The 18313-nt window shown below is 38.8% G+C and overlaps 1 protein-coding gene across 1 annotated transcript; it reads left to right on the top strand.

The window, feature by feature from the left end:
* The first annotated feature begins 361 nt into the window (after nt 1–361).
* On the top strand, nt 362–17242 carry HTATSF1 (HIV-1 Tat specific factor 1). Its single transcript, XM_043459036.1, has 10 exons — nt 362–567; nt 767–1007; nt 2732–2921; nt 3592–3639; nt 4113–4267; nt 6190–6353; nt 7529–7628; nt 13465–13554; nt 14304–14441; nt 14970–17242. The coding sequence occupies exons 2-10, from the start codon at nt 822–824 to the stop codon at nt 16227–16229; spliced, it is 2331 nt and encodes a 776-aa protein (XP_043314971.1). The 5' UTR covers nt 362–567; nt 767–821; the 3' UTR covers nt 16230–17242.
* Nucleotides 17243–18313: the final 1071 nt, after the last annotated feature.

Here is an 18313-nt window from a genome sequence, read left to right as displayed (position 1 = left end):
ATAAGTTAAAGACTTGTTTCCCACGCGGAGGAGGGGCCTCCGGGAGAAGGAGGCGCATCTTTCTGTCGCAGCGCGACCTGTCCCGCCCGCCCCGTCCACTCCCCCAAGATGGCGGCCGCTTCGACGCCTGCTCCGGCGCTGGCCGAGTGGGAATCTTCCCACGCCTTTGGGCTACCGGCTCGCTGCGGACCCCGCGGAGCCCAGCGTTCCCAAGAGGCCGCAGGCCCTGCGCTCCCCGCGGCCCCCGCGCCAGGACGGCCCGGCTGAGCATCACCGCTCTGCTGCAGCGCAGCCCCCAGAGCCCCGCCCCCGGGGCCCCACGCCGCTGGCCCGCGTCGGCCCCTATTGACGCCACTGGGGGCGTGTCGGCGCGACCCGCGACGTCGCGACGCGCCAACAATGGCGACTGTGTCATCCTGAGCGGGCCTCGGGTTTCCAAAGTGGTTTCCAAACGTAGACGCGGGAGCCGCAGCTGCCTCAGACCCGATCGGCGGCGGCGGCGCGCTTGCGCGCTCCCGCCTCGACCCGGATCGAGCGGCGGCTGCGAGGCCCGGCGGGGCGAATCAGGTGGGCGGTGGCGCGGCGGGGCCGGAACCTGCGACGCGCGCGCGCGCGGCGGGCGGGCAGCGGGCGGAGCGGGGGGCGGTGCGGCCGGCGAGTGGCCCTGACTTCCCGGGGGCTGCTGGGGCGCCGCGGGGAGGCGGGCCGGGGGGCGGTGGGGAGCGGGCTGAGTGTGGCCAACCTCCTTTTCTCTGTTCCCCTCCAGCATCAGCTCGGCCTCTTCATTCGACCGGAGCTTGCCTCTAGGCTAAGTGGCCAACATGAGCGGCAACAACTTGGATGCGAACGACGAGTTTGATGAGCAGTTGCGAATGCAAGAATTGTACGGAGACACCAAGGACGACGACACCGAGAAAGATCCCGGTGCAGAAACCGATTCTTTCGGGCAGCAGCCGACTGACACCCCGTACGAGTGGGACCTCGACAAGAAGGCTTGGTTCCCCAAGGTAAGAGTCGCTCGGGCGCCGCTGCACAGCGGGCCCACCTGGCCAGCCTCGCGGGGCGCTCCTTTCACGTTTTCTTTGCTGAGGTCCTGGGTTAGAGCCCCTCTGGCTAGTGACGTTTCTTTTTGTTTTATCTGTGGCAGAACCGACGTATAAAGGAACGGATATCTTTAGGGAGATGTTTTCAATGTAATGTAATTCTTAAGTCCTTTTTATGCCTTATTAATTTTATCTATGACGGTTGCAGTTGGTTTTTGTCAGTGACTGCTTTTTATTGCAAAGAGGAAAAACACCAAGAGCAAATTCAATCGATGTTAGTCTCGAGTAGTCTCAATCTTACTTACCCTGGGAATTCAGATGGTTAACTGATGTGGTAGGTGCAAAATGCAACTTCTTGAGTTGAAAGAAATTGATAAATTGGTAAATTTTTACTGATTGAACTTTGCATCTTTTTTCCTTCCCTACTAAAGTTGGTCCTAGACACGTATATTTGAACCATATCACTATAGAAATATGACAGGAAGAGCACAGAATTTGGATGGAAAAGATCTGCGCGTATTTATTTAGAGTACCTGTAAATTGTTAAGCATTCTGTTTAAGCTTGGAAGTAAAATGACCGATGTTAAACTTGGTTCTGTAAACTTTTTGATCAGAGTACCCTGTTAATCAAAGTCTCGTGGTACACGTGGAAAACAGGATTCTTATCACACACCAATAGACTTGCAAGCCAGTGATGCAAACCGTGTCTGCATTGTGTAATTTGAGTGTTATTTTTTTAATTATTTATTTCAACTATTTCCCATTTTTTGTGTGTATGTTCCAGTCCCTCTGAATTGTTAAACATAACATTTCACTTGGTTACTGGTGGTGCCAGCTAGAGTGCAGATTTGGTTTCTTCAGCCTTCTGAGTACTTCAACAGTCATCTGCTATTAGAGTAATTTTTGGCTCTATCTTTTTATGTTATGGAACCCATACCACTTCAAACTTCCAAGTTTTAAATTTTCCTCATTCCTATGTGTTCCTCACATTGACTGCTATGAAGATATAACTACGTTTGTTTCATTGTGCAATTGTGTCTTTTTCTTTAAGAGCCAGGACGATGGATGTGAGTTGGATTTGTTCTTGATTTGTTTTGACATTAAATGATAATGTGATTTAATTCGTAATGGTGTTAAAATAGCTTTTAATTTTGTAATTGTTAGCCCCATCCTTTATACATCAAATCAGAGTTCTAGTCTTTGTGTTCTCTGCCTACAGGTATTTAAATATTTAGAGTGCATACACTTATATTCATCTGTGTAATAAAACAAAATTTGATTCTGTTGTTAGGTTATTAGTTGACTGTTGGTTTTTATTCTGTTTATTGTTATCTGGTACTTCCTTTGATATATATATTTGTAGTCTTAGTCAAGTAGACTACAGAGATAGTAATTTACGATTGAAACAACTAGGAAAGGTGCCAACGTCACTTAAAATGCCTTTAATAGTATCTCAGACTTTTGTGTTGATAATCCAAGTACCCATGTCTTAATTTTTTTATTCTCTTTGGCAGTTTTCTACGTAGGTGACTGTTCTTCATATATGCTTTAATGACTGTTATCCACAGAAACACTCGAATGTGACATTGTATAACTGAATATACTGTTATTTAACACAGTGTAGACTTTTCACAGTAGGAAATCATTTTTTAATTTCTGTGTGTGTGTGCACTAAACTTCTTATTTAGATCACTGAAGATTTCATTGCTACATATCAGGCCAATTACGGCTTTTCTAACGATGGTGCATCTAGTTCTACTGCAAGTGTCCAAGGTGTCCAAGAGGTCAGTGCTAGGCCTGCAGAAGAACCTCCGCAAAGACAACCCCCTGAACCCAGTGATCCGAAAAAGAAGGGAGAAAAGAGAAAGGCTGAATCAGGCAAGTAGATTTAGCTTGCAAAACATGAATATAAAAGTTAAAAATATGAGTATGTGTATATGTATTTACTTTTTGGAGAGTTAGAACTTTGACAGAATCATAAGACAGGTATTTTTAATTATTATTATTATTCGGGTTCATGTGTTGACTCTCCCACTAACCTGTAGGCATCAAGCGGATTGTTTCAATTCAGTTCAGTTCTCAGTTTCTTCCTTTGCAGAACAGTATTTCTTATTAGGAGATTAAAGTTCTGTTTATATGGTTGGTTTGCTTTTTTTTTTTTTTTTTTTGGTACTTCTAATTAAATTAAACAAGTCAATTTTGCTTCGGCTTGGCCAGGTCTGACACAGTAGATTGGAGTCAGAAGCAACCTATGCCAGCTTATAGTCAGAGCAATGGTAAGGTTTTTTTTTTTAAGGTAGTATCAGATTCATAAAGAACCAAGATAAGCTAGCCATCTTTTTTCAGACAGGGCTCTGAAGTGAATTACTTGTCCAAAGATCCAAATACTTTGAAAACTAGCCAGTGATTTGATTAAGTCTGTCTTATTCTAAGGGTAAGAAAAAGTTTCTGGAAGTTTTGAGAAACTGCCACACTGTCAGGATTTCATAATGGGACTCTTACCTTTTCTTGCATGTGTTTTATTTATTTACTTGATTTTTATTTTTAGGATGGTTTCATGTTGAAGAAGACAGAAATACAAATGTTTATGTGTCCGGTATGTATACCTTTTAACCACATTTAGAATAGAAAATATTTGATTTTGAGGTTTTTCACAAAGTTATTTTTAGATTTCCATTTCTCTGAATTCTGTTATTTATCATTGTGTCATTTATTTGTTCAGCTATTTACGTTAGTGAGGAATACGTTGTTTTTTAATAAAACTAAGAAAAAGTACGTGTATATAACTGCATGCCATCCTTTCTGACGGCTTTAGGTAACTCAGCAGTTTGCCCCTTCAGATTCGTTGATACAAGGCCTAATCAAAGCATGATTTTAATGTATATTTGAATACATTAAAATATGAAATTTCTTCAAGTCTATAGATGTGAGATTTTTACACACTTAGAAAACCAAAATTTTGGTGCACTCATCACTCATCCAAATTACAGATTTTGGATTAGTAGAAACTTAAGTAACCCTCACCTTTGTTATAGATGCCTTTATAATTTTTTTTCCTTAACATCACAGGTTTGCCTCCAGACATTACAGTGGATGAGTTTATACAGCTCATGTCGAAGTTTGGCATTATTATGAGAGATCCTCAAACAGAAGAATTTAAGGTCAAGCTTTACAAAGATAATCAAGGAAATCTTAAAGGAGATGGACTTTGCTGTTATTTGAAGGTTAGTTATGTGGTCGTGTAAGTTTCTTCTATCTCCATTTTCAGCTCAGGAACCAGGGCTATAATTTTGTATAGTTGATAACCAAGGGTGAGGGCTATTCAAAACAGGATGGGAAGAAAACTCTTGTTTCTGATTGTGCTTGTGTGTATCACATTGATAAAGTTATTTACTTGCTCTTGTAAGAAACTATGTTACCAAGTCAAGGTATTACGCAAGTCATAGGACAGAGGTGCTTCTTTTGTCTTAAAAGAATTCTTGCTACAAATATCTCTTTAGGAGTGTATGCATGTAATCAAGGCAGAACACATTCAAAAAAATCCACAAAGAAAAAGTCTGTAACATTTTATTCTCCCATTGGAATGAGTTAGACCGGGGTTTGGCAAACTTCTGCCCACTGCCTATCTTTGTGAATGAAGTTTTATTGTAACACGCCCCCATTGATTCATTTATACATTTGTCTATACCTCCTTTCACATTTCAATAGCAAAGTTAAATAGTTGCAACACAGACCATGACCCACATAGCCTAAAATATTTACTCACCAGCCCTTTACAAAAGAAGTTTTCTGACCCCTGAATTAAACCATAAAGGAAGTGATAATTTAGGCTTAGTGCTTTGAAATATATTTTGAATGAGAGAAGAGAGGGTAGTATTAACAGACATTTGCACAACTTTATGTATTCATGGTACCATAAATTGCACAGGGGAAAGTTCAGTGTCAAGGCAGCCATTAATTTTGGAACACCTATCACCTTAGGAGCATGTGTTACTATGCATTATTGCAGGGTACAAAAGAAATGGGCACAATGATGGCATATTACATATGTCTTGGAACCTGAAAATAATTACAAAGTGAAATCAAAGTGTTAAAATAACAGTACCAACGTCACGAGTGTGTTGTGAGTATACAGCATTTCAGTGAAATCAGAGGAGGCTAAGAGTAAGCTGACAGCATTGGGAAAGATAGGTTTTTGACCTTGTTCTTGAACATGATGGGGATCATACAAGACTATGACCATTATAGGAAGATATTTATGTAATTTTCAAACGTAAGGAGCTTGAACACTTAATAAGTTCTTCAGGATTTACTAAAAATCTGTGAAGAGTCTTAGGGGGTTTCATTGGGTTTTAAATTTTTTAAAGAGAAAAATAGGGTTTATATATAAACTTTATATATAAAATTTATGATCCATGAAAGTACAAGATTACCAAACCAGTGAATTGAGTTCCAGAATAACATAGTTAATTGTTCCAGGATCCATATTTGATTGTGTGGCTGATTTCAGTTGTCCTTTTGAGTTTTCCTCAGATCTTTGAATCAGTGCAGAGCTGACAACGGCCCTCTTTGTATAGGACCCAGAATGCACAAATGTGTGTAATGCTCAAGCTGTCAGATAATCATCTTCCTAGTATATCACAGACCTACATTTTAATTGATGAACAAAAAAAAATAAAGGCTGACCAAACTATTCCCAGTTTCTTCAGTCATCTAGTCTTTTAAAAAAGTAGGAAACTTTTAGAATTTTAAAACTGGAATGCACCTTAGAAATCACGCAAGTCCATTTGCCTCATTGTACAGATGAGAAATTGAGACTCCAAAAGGCAAAACTGCAATTCCAGTAATGGTATAACTATAATTTTGTCGGGAACTCTGCAAAGAAGGCATTTCCATTCACATTTTATAGATGAAGAAATTGGGGCTCAGGGAGCTTGAATAACTTGCCTAGCTTCATATAACCGGTTGGGGACAATTGTGACTTAAATACAAGTTTCCTGATAGGCATTCTGGAGTTCTTTATTCCCATGTAGGTAGTTACATTTAAATTTTTATTTTGTGTATAGTCATCATTCATCTAAAACACTCCTAAAGTTTTGTTTCAGTTTGTAACTTACTGATTGTAATTTGTTTTCGCTTTACAAAGAGAGAATCTGTGGATCTGGCATTAAAACTTTTGGATGAAGATGAAATTAGAGGCTACAAGTTACACGTCGAGGTGGCAAAATTTCAGTTGAAGGGAGAATATGACGCCTCAAAGAAGAAGAAGAAGTGCAAAGACTACAAGAAAAAGCTGTCTATGCAACAAAAGTTGGTGTTTTTTTTTCCCGTTTTGAAAGTTTTTGTATAAATATTCTAGAGTATGTTTTTGGTAATAACTGCATAGTTTTGTTCCATCAAATATGCCTGCAGATTATTTTTAAAGAATTTTCATTTACTATACACCTGAAAATAACACATTATAAATCAACTATATGTCAATATAAAATAAAAATTTTTTTAACTTTAATTAGATCCTCAGAAGCCTTCAGTAATCTGTGTAATAGGATGTTTGGCAGTGATGGTGTTTTTCATTTTCTGGGGTGTTCATTTTTAATACAACAGGGACTTAAATAAAATAAAGCCATCTCTACAGAAAATGTTGAATATCAAATTAAATAAGATGGTTCAGGTTTATATATGAGAGCCATTAGTTCATTTTTAATGTGGATGGAATCAGCGTACCAGGAGCTAAATTTTTACATTTATACTAGTTAGTAGGAGTTAGAACTTAGAAATTATAAGCTTTATCATTTTTCGTGTACTATGTGGTTGTATATAATATACACATGTCATCAAGTTTCTATTAATTTATTTAATGTTTTTTGAAATATACTGGTTTTAAGAAATGAGCCAAAATGATGAGCACTTAGATCATGGTGAATTCTAAATAAAGCTTCTAACACTATGCTTAAACTAATGGTAAAATGGTTATAAAAGAATTTAGTTGTGATGCCAATAGTTTTTATAGGAATAAAGTAGATACCTAAGCATTTTATAGACAAATCAGTAAGATTTAAGATTGTAACAGAGTAGTTTTACATATTTCAGTGCAGTTGTTTGTTCTTTATAATTATAAAATACCTAGAAACTAATACAATTTGAACATTTCCTTGGCCTCGAAATGTCTCTTCCTAGATAGTCGTAGATACTAAATAATTACCAATTTTCCAGGAGTCTCATTGGAATGTTTGCAACCAGACAGCAGTTCTGAAAAATATACTTACTCTGAGCATTTCAGATACTGGGTCCATCTTTCACCTGCCCATTATTTTTATTTCAGAAAACTGTGCAGTAACTGTGACTAAAATACACATTGTTTTGGAATCAAATAATAATCATTATTAAGCATTCAATAAAGGATTGTATTTATAGCTGGTTTTTTCCTCTCTCCAACAAGTCTGAAATGAAATTCACAACTTCTTGTTCCTGCTTTGTCTCCTTAGGCAGTTGGATTGGAGACCTGAGAGACGAGCTGGCCCATCCCGAATGCGCCATGAGCGAGTTGTCATCATCAAAAACATGTTTCATCCAATGGATTTTGAGGTAGGAAGAAGTACAGTTAGAAACACAGATATTCTTTCTTTCAAGAGAACCCAAAGCTTGCCTCACCACATCTTTCTCATGTCACATCCTGCATGTTCATGAGTTGTCATGGTTGGAAAATGGAACCAAGAATCAATTGAAGGTTTCAGATTTTCCCAGGTTTAGTCCAGTGTTCTTTTAGTCATATCCCAAGTAAACCAGTCTAATACCCATACTGTGGCCCCAAATGGCAGCTGCTATATTAAAAATATAGTCTTGAAAAGATTTCTGTGAGTCACTTGTGGATGTTAAGTACAGTTCAACAATACAGGCTTACTTTGGTGGGGAGGACCAGTTTCACAATTGGAAATGAAAACCTCACTTTAGTGCTGAAAGTTTGATCCTTAAAAAACCTTAGCTTAGTGAAATACTGCTGCTGCTGCTGCTAAGTCACTTCAGTCGTGTTTGACTGTGCGACCCCCACGGCCAGCAGCCCACCAGGCTCCTCTGTCCACGGAATTCTCCAGGCAAGAATACTGGAGTGGGTTGCCATTTCCTTCTCCAAGTGAAATACAGTCCCCGACATTTGAGTAGTGGAGGTTTTTTTTCAGAATCTAATTTTTACAAAACTCTTTAGTGGCTATCAGGAGGACTTCGTAATACTTGATGTCCATGGACGATTCTAGGAACAGCAAATAAAAGTGAATAAAGGAAGCAGAGCTACTAGAGAGGATTAAGGAATATTAGTTGTCATCAGGGTACCTTGTGTTACATTCTGCATCTTGTTCTTTTCTGTGTGTTTTGGCCTAGACTCATGGGATCATTCATGGAAGAACAATTCTTTATTCTCTGCCTGGATTCTGAAATTAATGATAACAAGTTACACATAAGAAAGCAATGTTCCTAATGTAAAATTCCAGACAGTTTGCATATGTTCTTGTTCCTACCAAAGCCCACTCTTGTTCCTTTTGTGCACTGAGACAGAATCAGAGTAGCAATATCATTTTAGCCCCCCTTTGAGAGAGCTCCAAAATGGTCTGTGAAACTCTATCTCTGTAAATAGTGAGGTGATAGGATTTACTGTGCATCTATGGAGGCTGTATCTTTTGAGGTCATTGAGAAGATACATGTGGTCTATTAGTACTGTGTGGTGTCTCTTCTAACTCGAATCCTGAAGAATCTTGAAATACAACAGAGCCAGTTTAGACTTGCAGTGATAATGAACTATGTTTGTTTTTTTTTTTTAATGCATGTAGGGACTTTCCTGGCGGTCCAATGGTTAGGACTCTGAGCTTCCACTCCTGGGAGCCCTAAGTTCAGTCCCTGGTCAGGGAACTAAGATCCCTCAAGCTGCAAGGACGGCCAAAAAACCCCCACACGTGTTCACATGCACACTAAATGCTTTTTGAAATGCTGTCCCTCCCAGTTGGGTCTTTGAAAGGCATGTATAAATGGATCATGGTATCTAGTCTACTTGGTGCAACTCCAGAATTCCCTGTGATTCATCTACATTTTATTTCCTTGGCATATAATTGTTTTTTTTAGTTAGGTGACCTATTAATTTCTGTGACTGGAGACCTTAGACTCACAACATTCTATACTCCTAACACTTGAACATGAACATAAATGTAGATTGAATTGATTAAGTATCCGGGCTCTCTGCAAGTTGAAGTCTGTTGAGTAATTACCTTTAACCTGTTTCTGCCTCCTGCCTTGCTCATTGATACACTTACGTCTAGCTATCACCCTGGGCAGACTTAATTTTTCCTAGCGTAACAAATAATCTTTCCTTCCAAAAGCACATTTATTCTTCCTTGACTCCTACAAATTCCCTCCAGTGGACGTTTTTAAGCATAGAAATTTTATGCATGTAAGTTCTTGATTGTTTAAAAAAGAAAATCTTGATTGGTTTAGTATAACTTTGGAATTATAGAGCCTTTATATTAACCGGTTTTATTTTATTCATAGCATTTATTATCTGAAATTATTGGATCTCATCTGTTAGAATATGAGCTCCATGAGAGGCAGGGCACTTTCTACCTGGTTTGCTGTTATATTCCCAGTGCTTAGCACACGGAAGGCCCTCAACATTCATCTGAAGAAGTGAAAGAATGAATGAAACCTCTTTTACTCACAAGGCAGAGTGTTTTCATTCACTCAGTGAATAGAATATTTTCTCTTGAGCATCTTTGCAAATGAAGGAAAGTTTTCAGACAGCTGTGCCACAGAGGCTGGGGAGGGCAGTGATGGGCTTCAGAGTTCTTGGGCAGAGAAACCCTTGGTACCGTCTTTGTTTGCCCATCTACCTGGGCTTGTGTGGCCTGCCGAGCTTGATGAGAGCCTGTCAGCAGTTTCTGTGTTTTTGCTCAGTGTTTCGTAGGCCTGAATGTGAAAGTGTATCAGTATAGGCCTGTCCACTGTAGTAGATTGTCCAGTGTGGTAGACTATAGCCACATGTCATTATTTAAATTTATTTATTTTATTATTATTATTTTTCCTCTTTGGTCATACCATGTAGCCTGTGGGATCTTAGATCTCTGACCAGGGGTTGAACCTTTTTTTTTTTTTTTTTTAATTGAAGTTTTTGTGGCAACCCTGTGTGGAGCAAGCCTGTTAGTACCATCTTTCCAGTAGCATTTGCTCACTCTCTTTCTCTCTGTCACATTTTGGTAATTGTCGCAGTAGTTTATACTTTTTTGTTATTACTCTATTTGTTATGGTGATTTGTGATCAGTAATCTTTGTTACTATGATGACTTGGCTGGAGGTTCAGGTGATGGTTAGCATTTTTTAGCAGTATTTTTTTAATTAAGGCATATCTTTTTTTAGATATGTTGCTTTTGTACACTTAATAGACTACAGTATAGTGTAACATAACTGGAAGACCAAAACAGTTTGTGTGACTTGCCTTATTGCAATATTTGCTTTATTGTGCTGTTCTGGAACCGAACCTGCAGTATCTCCAAGGTATGCCTGTATGTCCAAACAGCAGATTAGTGTTAGAAGCAAAATGCCTAGAAATACTTTTTGGTATCAGGGTGAACAGTGAAGGCTAGTATTTTAAATGTAACTTTAAGGGGTTTTCAGTGTTTAATTCAAAGCCTTATTTAAAAAAAAATCATGCCTGGCAAATTTGAATACTAAGAGATGGAAAACCAAAACTCAGATGCAGAGGTGGATTTCTCATTGTGTATAACAGGGCTGTCCAATAGAAGTCTAATCTGAGCCACATATGTAACTTAAATTTTTCTAGCAGCCACAGTATAAATACAACATGAAACAAGAAGTAAATTTTAATAATGAATTTTCTTTAATCCAATATATCCAAATATTATGATTTTAGTGTATACCATAAAAATGTTAATAAGCTATGTTTCATTGTTTTTTTCCCCCTTTGGTACTAAATTTTCAAAATCTGATATTTACTTCACATCTGCAGCCCACATCAATTTGGACAAGCCATGTTTCAAGGGTTCAGCAGCCACATGGGGTTATTGGCGACTGTCTTGAATAGGTTTAGATTGGAAAGGAATGAGAAATACGGTTTTTTCCTGGGAAAACAAAGCACCACCCTGGAAAAAAATTATGTGTTGAACACGGAAGGTTTCAGCTTAACAGTCTTGAGTTTAGTCTCAGGTCTGTTGCTTGCAAAGAGCTGTCTTTGGAAAATTTTCATGCTTGGCTAAGTTAAAGATACTTAACCAGGGGAAGGGGTTATTATCTTTAAGTCTCATGATACTATAGCAGTAGAGACACATTTGTTTTTCAAGCTGGTAAAAATGAAAACAGGAGTCTGGGAAGTCTTTGGCTGAAATTTTATGTTCTTTTAGGAAGGGCACTGAGACTTTGATAAAGAAATAAAGACAGGGACTTCCCTGGTGGTCCAGCGGTTGACAGTCCGCCTTCCAATGCAAGGGACGCTGGTTCAGTCCCTGGTTGGGGAACTGAAATCCCACACGCCACCAGGCAACTAAGCCTGCATGCTGCAACTAAAACCTGATGCAGCCAAAAATAAAAATAAAAAAGTTCTTAAAAAAGAAAGACAGTAATGCACCCCTCCCTCTACTGTGGAATCATGCTTAAATTTGTCAAATATTTTGAAACAGTTCTTGTTTTTAATGTAATCCTGATTTCCTTTGGTAAAGAAAATAGAGTTATTAGGAACAGTTTATCAAACTGAAAAAGTTTTTATCAACTGTTCATTGTGTGAAAAGACTGTGCTGTGTTCTGTGAGGTATTTGAAATTCAGTCAAGGGAGATTCCTGCTTTCAGAAAGCACCCAATCTGATAGGAACTACCTGCCGCACACACATCACTAGAAGCCACCCCATGGCTTTACTAAATGAGTATGGAGTTTATGCTCCATTCCCCATTCCTCTCAGGTTTGAGAATTTTATATAAAACAAATTGGCATATTCTCCAAAGTTAGATTTTATAAGTGGGAGAAATCCAGAGTCCTGCCAGCTATAGTTTTAGAAGCCTCAGATTTATAGGATTTTTACAGTTTTAATTTTAAATTTGATTTCAGTAACTGCCTACCAGTTGTTTATTTTTGCCTTTTGACAAACTTTAAGAAGGAGAAGCCACTTGTCATTTTTTGCTGTTCTCTTTAGTTGGTGAGGATTCAAATGTTTCCTAAAAAGTGTTTAGGTCTGCTTCAATAGAAATTAGTAGATAGGATATCCTTGTATTGTTTGTATGTAGTTGAAATTCAGGTTGATAATGTAACTTTTTTACGAGCCTTTTTCATGCTTTGGAACTTGAAGAAAAATTTAATTCCCACAGGAAATCTTAAGTCCTTTTGTTGTTGGGGGAGGGGGACTCAAGACCACTAGAAGCAGCAGTGTTTGAGTATTCTTAATAGACATAGTTGCAAGAAAGCAGTAGTTAAGCACATATTTTTATTGTCTGGTTAACAGCAGCTCCTTAATTTGTGTGTTTCTATTGCAGTGTGGTAGGAGGCAAGATGAACAGGAATCCTTATAAGGGAGGTTTACCCTATGAGTTAAAATAGAATCTCAGAAGCACAAAGAATAATTGTAGGACACTCCATCAATGAAGGGCTTCCCTCATGGCTCAGTTGGTAAAGAATCTGCCTGCAATGCAGGAGATCCCGGTTCAATCCCGGGGTTGGGAAGATCCCCTGGAGAAGGGATAGGCTACCCACTCCAGTATTCTTGGCTTCACTAGTGGCTCAGCTGGTAAAGAATCCACCTGCAATGCGGGAGACCTGGGTTCGATCTCTGGATTGGGAAGATCCCCTGGAGAAGGGAAAGGCTACCCACTCCAGTATTCTGGCCTGGAGAACTCCATGGACTGTATAGTCCATGGGGTCGCAAAGAGTTGGACACGACTGAGCAACTTTCACTTCACTTCATTTCAGTCAATGAAAAGGATATATGTCTCCCCCTTGCAACATTTTAGTAAATAGGAATCTATGCAAAGCACAAAGCAAAGATTTTTCATCTTCACAGTCATTGTAATGCCCATGCAGAACATAAGAATTAGCAGTCTCTGACTTAATATGTGCCACAGGACTTCACCTGTTACAGCTGCTATTATTTGGGATTTTCACTGACATGTTCCTTCCAACTCTCCTTTGCCACTGCATGTTCTCATTGCTGCCTACCATACTTGTCCATCCCCCCACCTTAAAGCCAGGCAGACCAGTAGTAGTAGCAGCAGATGTGATAGTCTAACTTCTTTCGACTTTGATTTTTTTTAATTTTGTAGACTGCAGGCAAACATAGCTAATAACCTTAAGCAAAACTTTTGTTTGTTGGTTTGTCAGAGCAATAAATTTCATTCTCAGGATTTATAAAGGGGAAAACCCCTTTTAATTGAGTGTGTTTTTGTAGGATGATCCACTGGTGTTGAATGAAATCAGAGAAGACCTTCGAGTAGAGTGTTCAAAGTTTGGACAAATTAGGAAGCTCCTTCTCTTTGATGTAAGTTCGTGGCTTGAACAAATGATTCCTAAAGCATTTTTTTTTCCATTTTAATAAGTTATTACCAAATGTCAGTATGCCTCCAAGTTTTTGTATTAATGTTTTTATGTAGTAGGTCTGCTCTCTAGTGGTGGTGATCTGTTAGCAGCAATTAGATGAACGTGGATTACAAGCCAAGACTTTGATAGACTTGGTTATTTTCCTTTATCATCACTCTTGAGTATGTATATGGCCAGGTGAAAGTATAAAAGAGTCATCACTTATTGATTGCAAACTACAGTTACTTTACATGTTATCTCATTTAATCCTCCCAATCCCCTGAGATAGGTAGGTGCTATTTTACCCATTTTTATTTATTTACCCATTTTACAGATGAGGGAGTTTAGAGATTGAGCACCTTGCCCAAGGTCATTTAGCTGGTAAATGGCAGAGCCAGGATTTAATCCCAAGGCTGTTCAGCTTCACAGCCCACATTCTTAACAACCATGCTGTCTGCTTCTTCTTTGATACAGTTATGAGCAGGAACATTTCCAAGGATATCATGCTTGGTTTTTGCTAGACAAAGTTAAGCTAAAGAAGTAGCTAGCTGCGTGTCACTGGCTGGAGTAAATGGAAAGAAAGACTTCATACATAAAATCTTTAGCTTAAATGATCAGAAAGAATACTACTTCCCTACTTTGCCACGTGCATATATTTCTCTTTCAGTTTTCTCATTCATTCCTTCTTTCATCTTCCTTGTTTTTTTTTAGAGACACCCCGATGGTGTGGCCTCTGTGTCCTTTAGGGATCCAGAGGAAGCTGATTATTGTATTGAAACCCTCAATGGAAGGTGGTTTGGTGGGCGTCAAATCACTGCCCAAGCGTGGGATGGAACTACAGATTATCAGGTGAGTTCTGCAACTGTCAAGGGCACATGAACTCTTTCATTCCAACAGATACTGATCTAGCAGTTTTTCATGTAAGTTTTCGGTTATGTGTAATCTGTTTAATGTAACAGTACTTTTAAATAATCCTTTACATTCAGAGTATGGAAAGAAAAATGTTTCATTCTTTCAGTTTATAAGTCTGAAGTGTTGAGCTTGCTCAGAACAGCAATAGGGAAAGAACACATTAAGCTAAAGTGTTTCTCTTCTTTTCTGTCTTATGAAGTACAGACAGTTCAATGATTAACTTTTTAATTGATGAGGTATTTCTGCAGTGCTGTGGCATTGGGCATTTATTTAAACGATCTTAAGGTCAGTGCTAGTAAGTTAAGGTGTAAAGTTTGGAAAGTGAAGATAGGGAATTGCTTTCATTTCCCAGAAGTGATACCTTATAAAATCAGAGTACTGTCAGCAATATTAGAAATGTTCCAAGACGCTGTTACTTCTTTTGGCCTAAAACATCTCTTAACAGCAGTTTCCATGTGTACACAGGTGGAGGAGACCACAAGAGAAAGGGAGGAAAGGCTGAGAGGATGGGAGGCTTTCCTCAACGCTCCTGAGGCCAACAGAGGCCTGCAGCGTTCAAATTCCATCCGTGCTCCAGAAAGGGCAGGGCCTTCTAGAGTTAGGCATTTTTCTGAGCACCCTGGCACATCTCAAACAAATGTTCAAGCAGCCGCAACTGAAATGGCATTTGAAGAACCTATAGATGAAAAGAAGTTTGAAAAAATGGAAGATGGGGGAGAAGTTGAAGAAGCTGCTTCTGAAAAAGATGCTCAAGAAGGTGGCCCTGAAAAAGAAGCTGAAGGTCCCCAAGAAGAATCTGAAGAGAGCTGCCTTGAAAGAGAGTCTAAGGAAGGCTGTCTCAAGAGAGAGCGTGAAGAAGACTTCCCCGAGAGAGAGTCTGGAGAAGGCAGCCCTGAGAAAGAGCGTGAAGAGGGTAATCCTAACAAAGAGTCAAAAGAGACTGTCCCTGAAAGAGAATCCAAAAAGAAGAAACTCAAAACAGATCCTGACAAGAACGGCCATGAGGAGGAGTCTGAAGAAGAAGGCCCCGGCAAGGAGTCTGAGGGGGAGGCCAGCCCCCAAAAGGTGGCTTCTGAAGATGACGACTCAGAACAAGAGTCTGAAGACTGCTCGGAAAAGCAGTTTGAAGATGGCTCTGAAAAAGAGTTAGAGGAAAATGGCCTTGAGAAAGGTTTTGAGGAAGATGCCTCCGACAAGGAATTTAATGAAAACATTCCGGAAAAAGAGTTAGAAGAAAATGAGTCTGAAAAATCAGAATTCGAAGATGACAGCTCTGAAAAAGTGTTTGATGAAGAAGGCTCTGAGAAAGAGTTTGACGAAGAGTCAGATGAAAAGGAAGAAGAGGAAGATGCATATGAAAAGGTATTTGATGATGAGTCGGATGAGAAAGAGGACGAAGAAGATGCAGAAGAAAAGGAACTTGAAGATGCTGATGAAAAGGACGAAGAAGATGATGCAGATGAAAAGGTATTTGAAGATTCGGACGGAAAAGAAGATGAGGAAGATGGAGATGTAAAGGAAGATGAAGACATAGATGAAAAGGTGTTTGAAGATGATGATTCCAATGAGAAGTTGTTTGATGACGATTCCAGTGACAAATTGTTTGAAGATTCTGATGAGAGAGGGACTGTGGGTGGTTTAGGGAATGTTAAGGAGGAAGGGCCCTTGTCCACAGGCAGCAGCTTTGTTCTCAGTAGTGATGATGATGATGACGACACTATTTAATCCCTTAAACTTGCTTTTTAGGGAGATTCCATCTCCATTTTGCCTCTGCTGCAGGGTAATTACTCGTAGTATTACATGAGCGTGTGCATAGAGGTAGGATGCCATCTGATTAATGCAGTGAAGTGTTCATGGTTATCTGTACCTAATGATTTTAAATATGTGTTCATTGGCTGTTCAGTTTAAACTCCATAGCATAATGCAAGTTAACTTGCTCCTTGTCCTTTGTCAGATTTGTTAAGTGCATGCAAAATAATATTTTTTAAAGTATTCTGATTGAAGTTTGTGACATTCAGAAATAAAGAAAGTTGTTGATATGCAGAAATGGAAAATTGTACTCAAGTTAAATTGCATTTTTAATTCTTGCTCTTGCTTTTTTCATACTAACGTTTGGTTTTTTTTAAGGACTTGAAAAATCCCTGTAGGTGTCTCCTTGCGTCCACTTTATGATGTTACCACTGATATCCCCATTTCCCCTCTCTAAACCAGAACATGTTACTAAAACTTATGAGGTAAAGAACTCTTCAGAGTTTTTCGCTCCCCAGTCCTCACAGGTTACTTTTTTCTACCCTCTTCCCATGAAAATTGACTCTTAAATGTGCAAAGGTGAACTTCCCAAAGTCCACAGCTTCCATTATTGAAGAAATGGAGGAGATTAGAATTCTACCATTTACTGTTTGGACACCTCTAGAAGTTGATTCAAGTTACAGGACCTTTCCCCAGAAAAATCTGTGCATACACTACACAACCTTTTGTATCCAGTTTGGGGCAGTTCATGTGCATCTCCTGGAGTTTAAGAACTTTTCTCACGCATATTTCAGATTTTTGTTTTTGGTTTTGTTCTAGAATCGTAGTACCTAGTACTATGGAAATTGTGTAGTTCCAATAAAAAATGTGGCTCTTTTCTTGATTGCGCTTTCCAAATTCAGTATTGATGACTGACTTCTGATGTTGCACTTAAGAAGTTATTCTCATAAATTAGAATTAAAATAAACTGCATTGGTGCATTTTCATTATACCGTCTGTCAGTGTAATCATTACCCTCTTCAGACAGAAAAGACTTGTACTTCAAGCCAACTTTCTGAGAATTTTTTTGTTCATGTCTGGGATCTGTTAAAAATCTTCAGCCTTTTCACCAGGGACAAATCAGTGAAAGAGGTGAAGAAAGTTAAACAAAAATTGCAAACCAAAATAGTGTTCCTTTTAAAGATAAGCCAGAAAAAAAAAAAGATAAGCCAGAAGTATTTAAACACTTTATTGTGTTTTACTACAGTTTATAGTAATTTGGTGGAGAATTGTTTTTCTGAACAAAAAGGAAAGAATGCTTTCTTTTCTGTACACAATGGAACACATAACTACAACATACTTTAGCTCTAAGACTGTTAGGAGGCCATTTTCATTCTAACTTCTTTCCCCTGCTCATTAATTTGGTTTATATCAAATACTCATACTCTTTCACATAAACATCCTGGAAGCAAAATTCACCAACAGCTGCAAAATGGTAAATAATTTATGAGGTGATACTGGTGAGCAGACATTAAGAGTCATGAAGCACCCACCTGTTTTCCAAGTAATCAGGTTTTAACAGTCCTGAAAATGGAATTTATTGTTAAGCAGCAGTACATCCTGTTATTAAAAGAAAATTAAAATGTAAGGGTGGGTGATAAGCACAGCAATGCTCAACAATTCCCTGACAATTTCTAAGGAGTAGTGCTTCTTAAAACTATATATATAAGTATCATAATGTATTCAACTCTGAGTGCACAAACCAAAAGTTGCTTCAGGAGTGCCTTTGAAAGGCTTGAACACCATGCCCTCTGAGTCTACAAGTACTTTACATAGGAACAAACTTGAAAATTCATGTTAGAAGGTAAGAATATTACTGATCTTGCCAATATCAATGAAATCACTGAAATCATTACTACTTTTTTCCTAAAGAGACCTAACAGCAAAACTGGAGTAATTTGTTCCAAGGATCTCTTCTTTCTCAAGTAACTGGGCTTTTTCTCAAGCCATAAGTGCCCAAATCTGGCCAATTTGGAAGCCACCACCTTCTTCCTTTGTAGAATGGAATCTGTTTTCCTGAT

This window comes from Cervus canadensis, chromosome X (genome assembly GCF_019320065.1).
Source record: "Cervus canadensis isolate Bull #8, Minnesota chromosome X, ASM1932006v1, whole genome shotgun sequence".
Lineage (NCBI taxonomy): Eukaryota > Metazoa > Chordata > Mammalia > Artiodactyla > Cervidae > Cervus > Cervus canadensis.
Note: the sequence above shows the minus strand (reverse complement) of the source record. Positions and strands in the feature narration are given on the sequence as shown.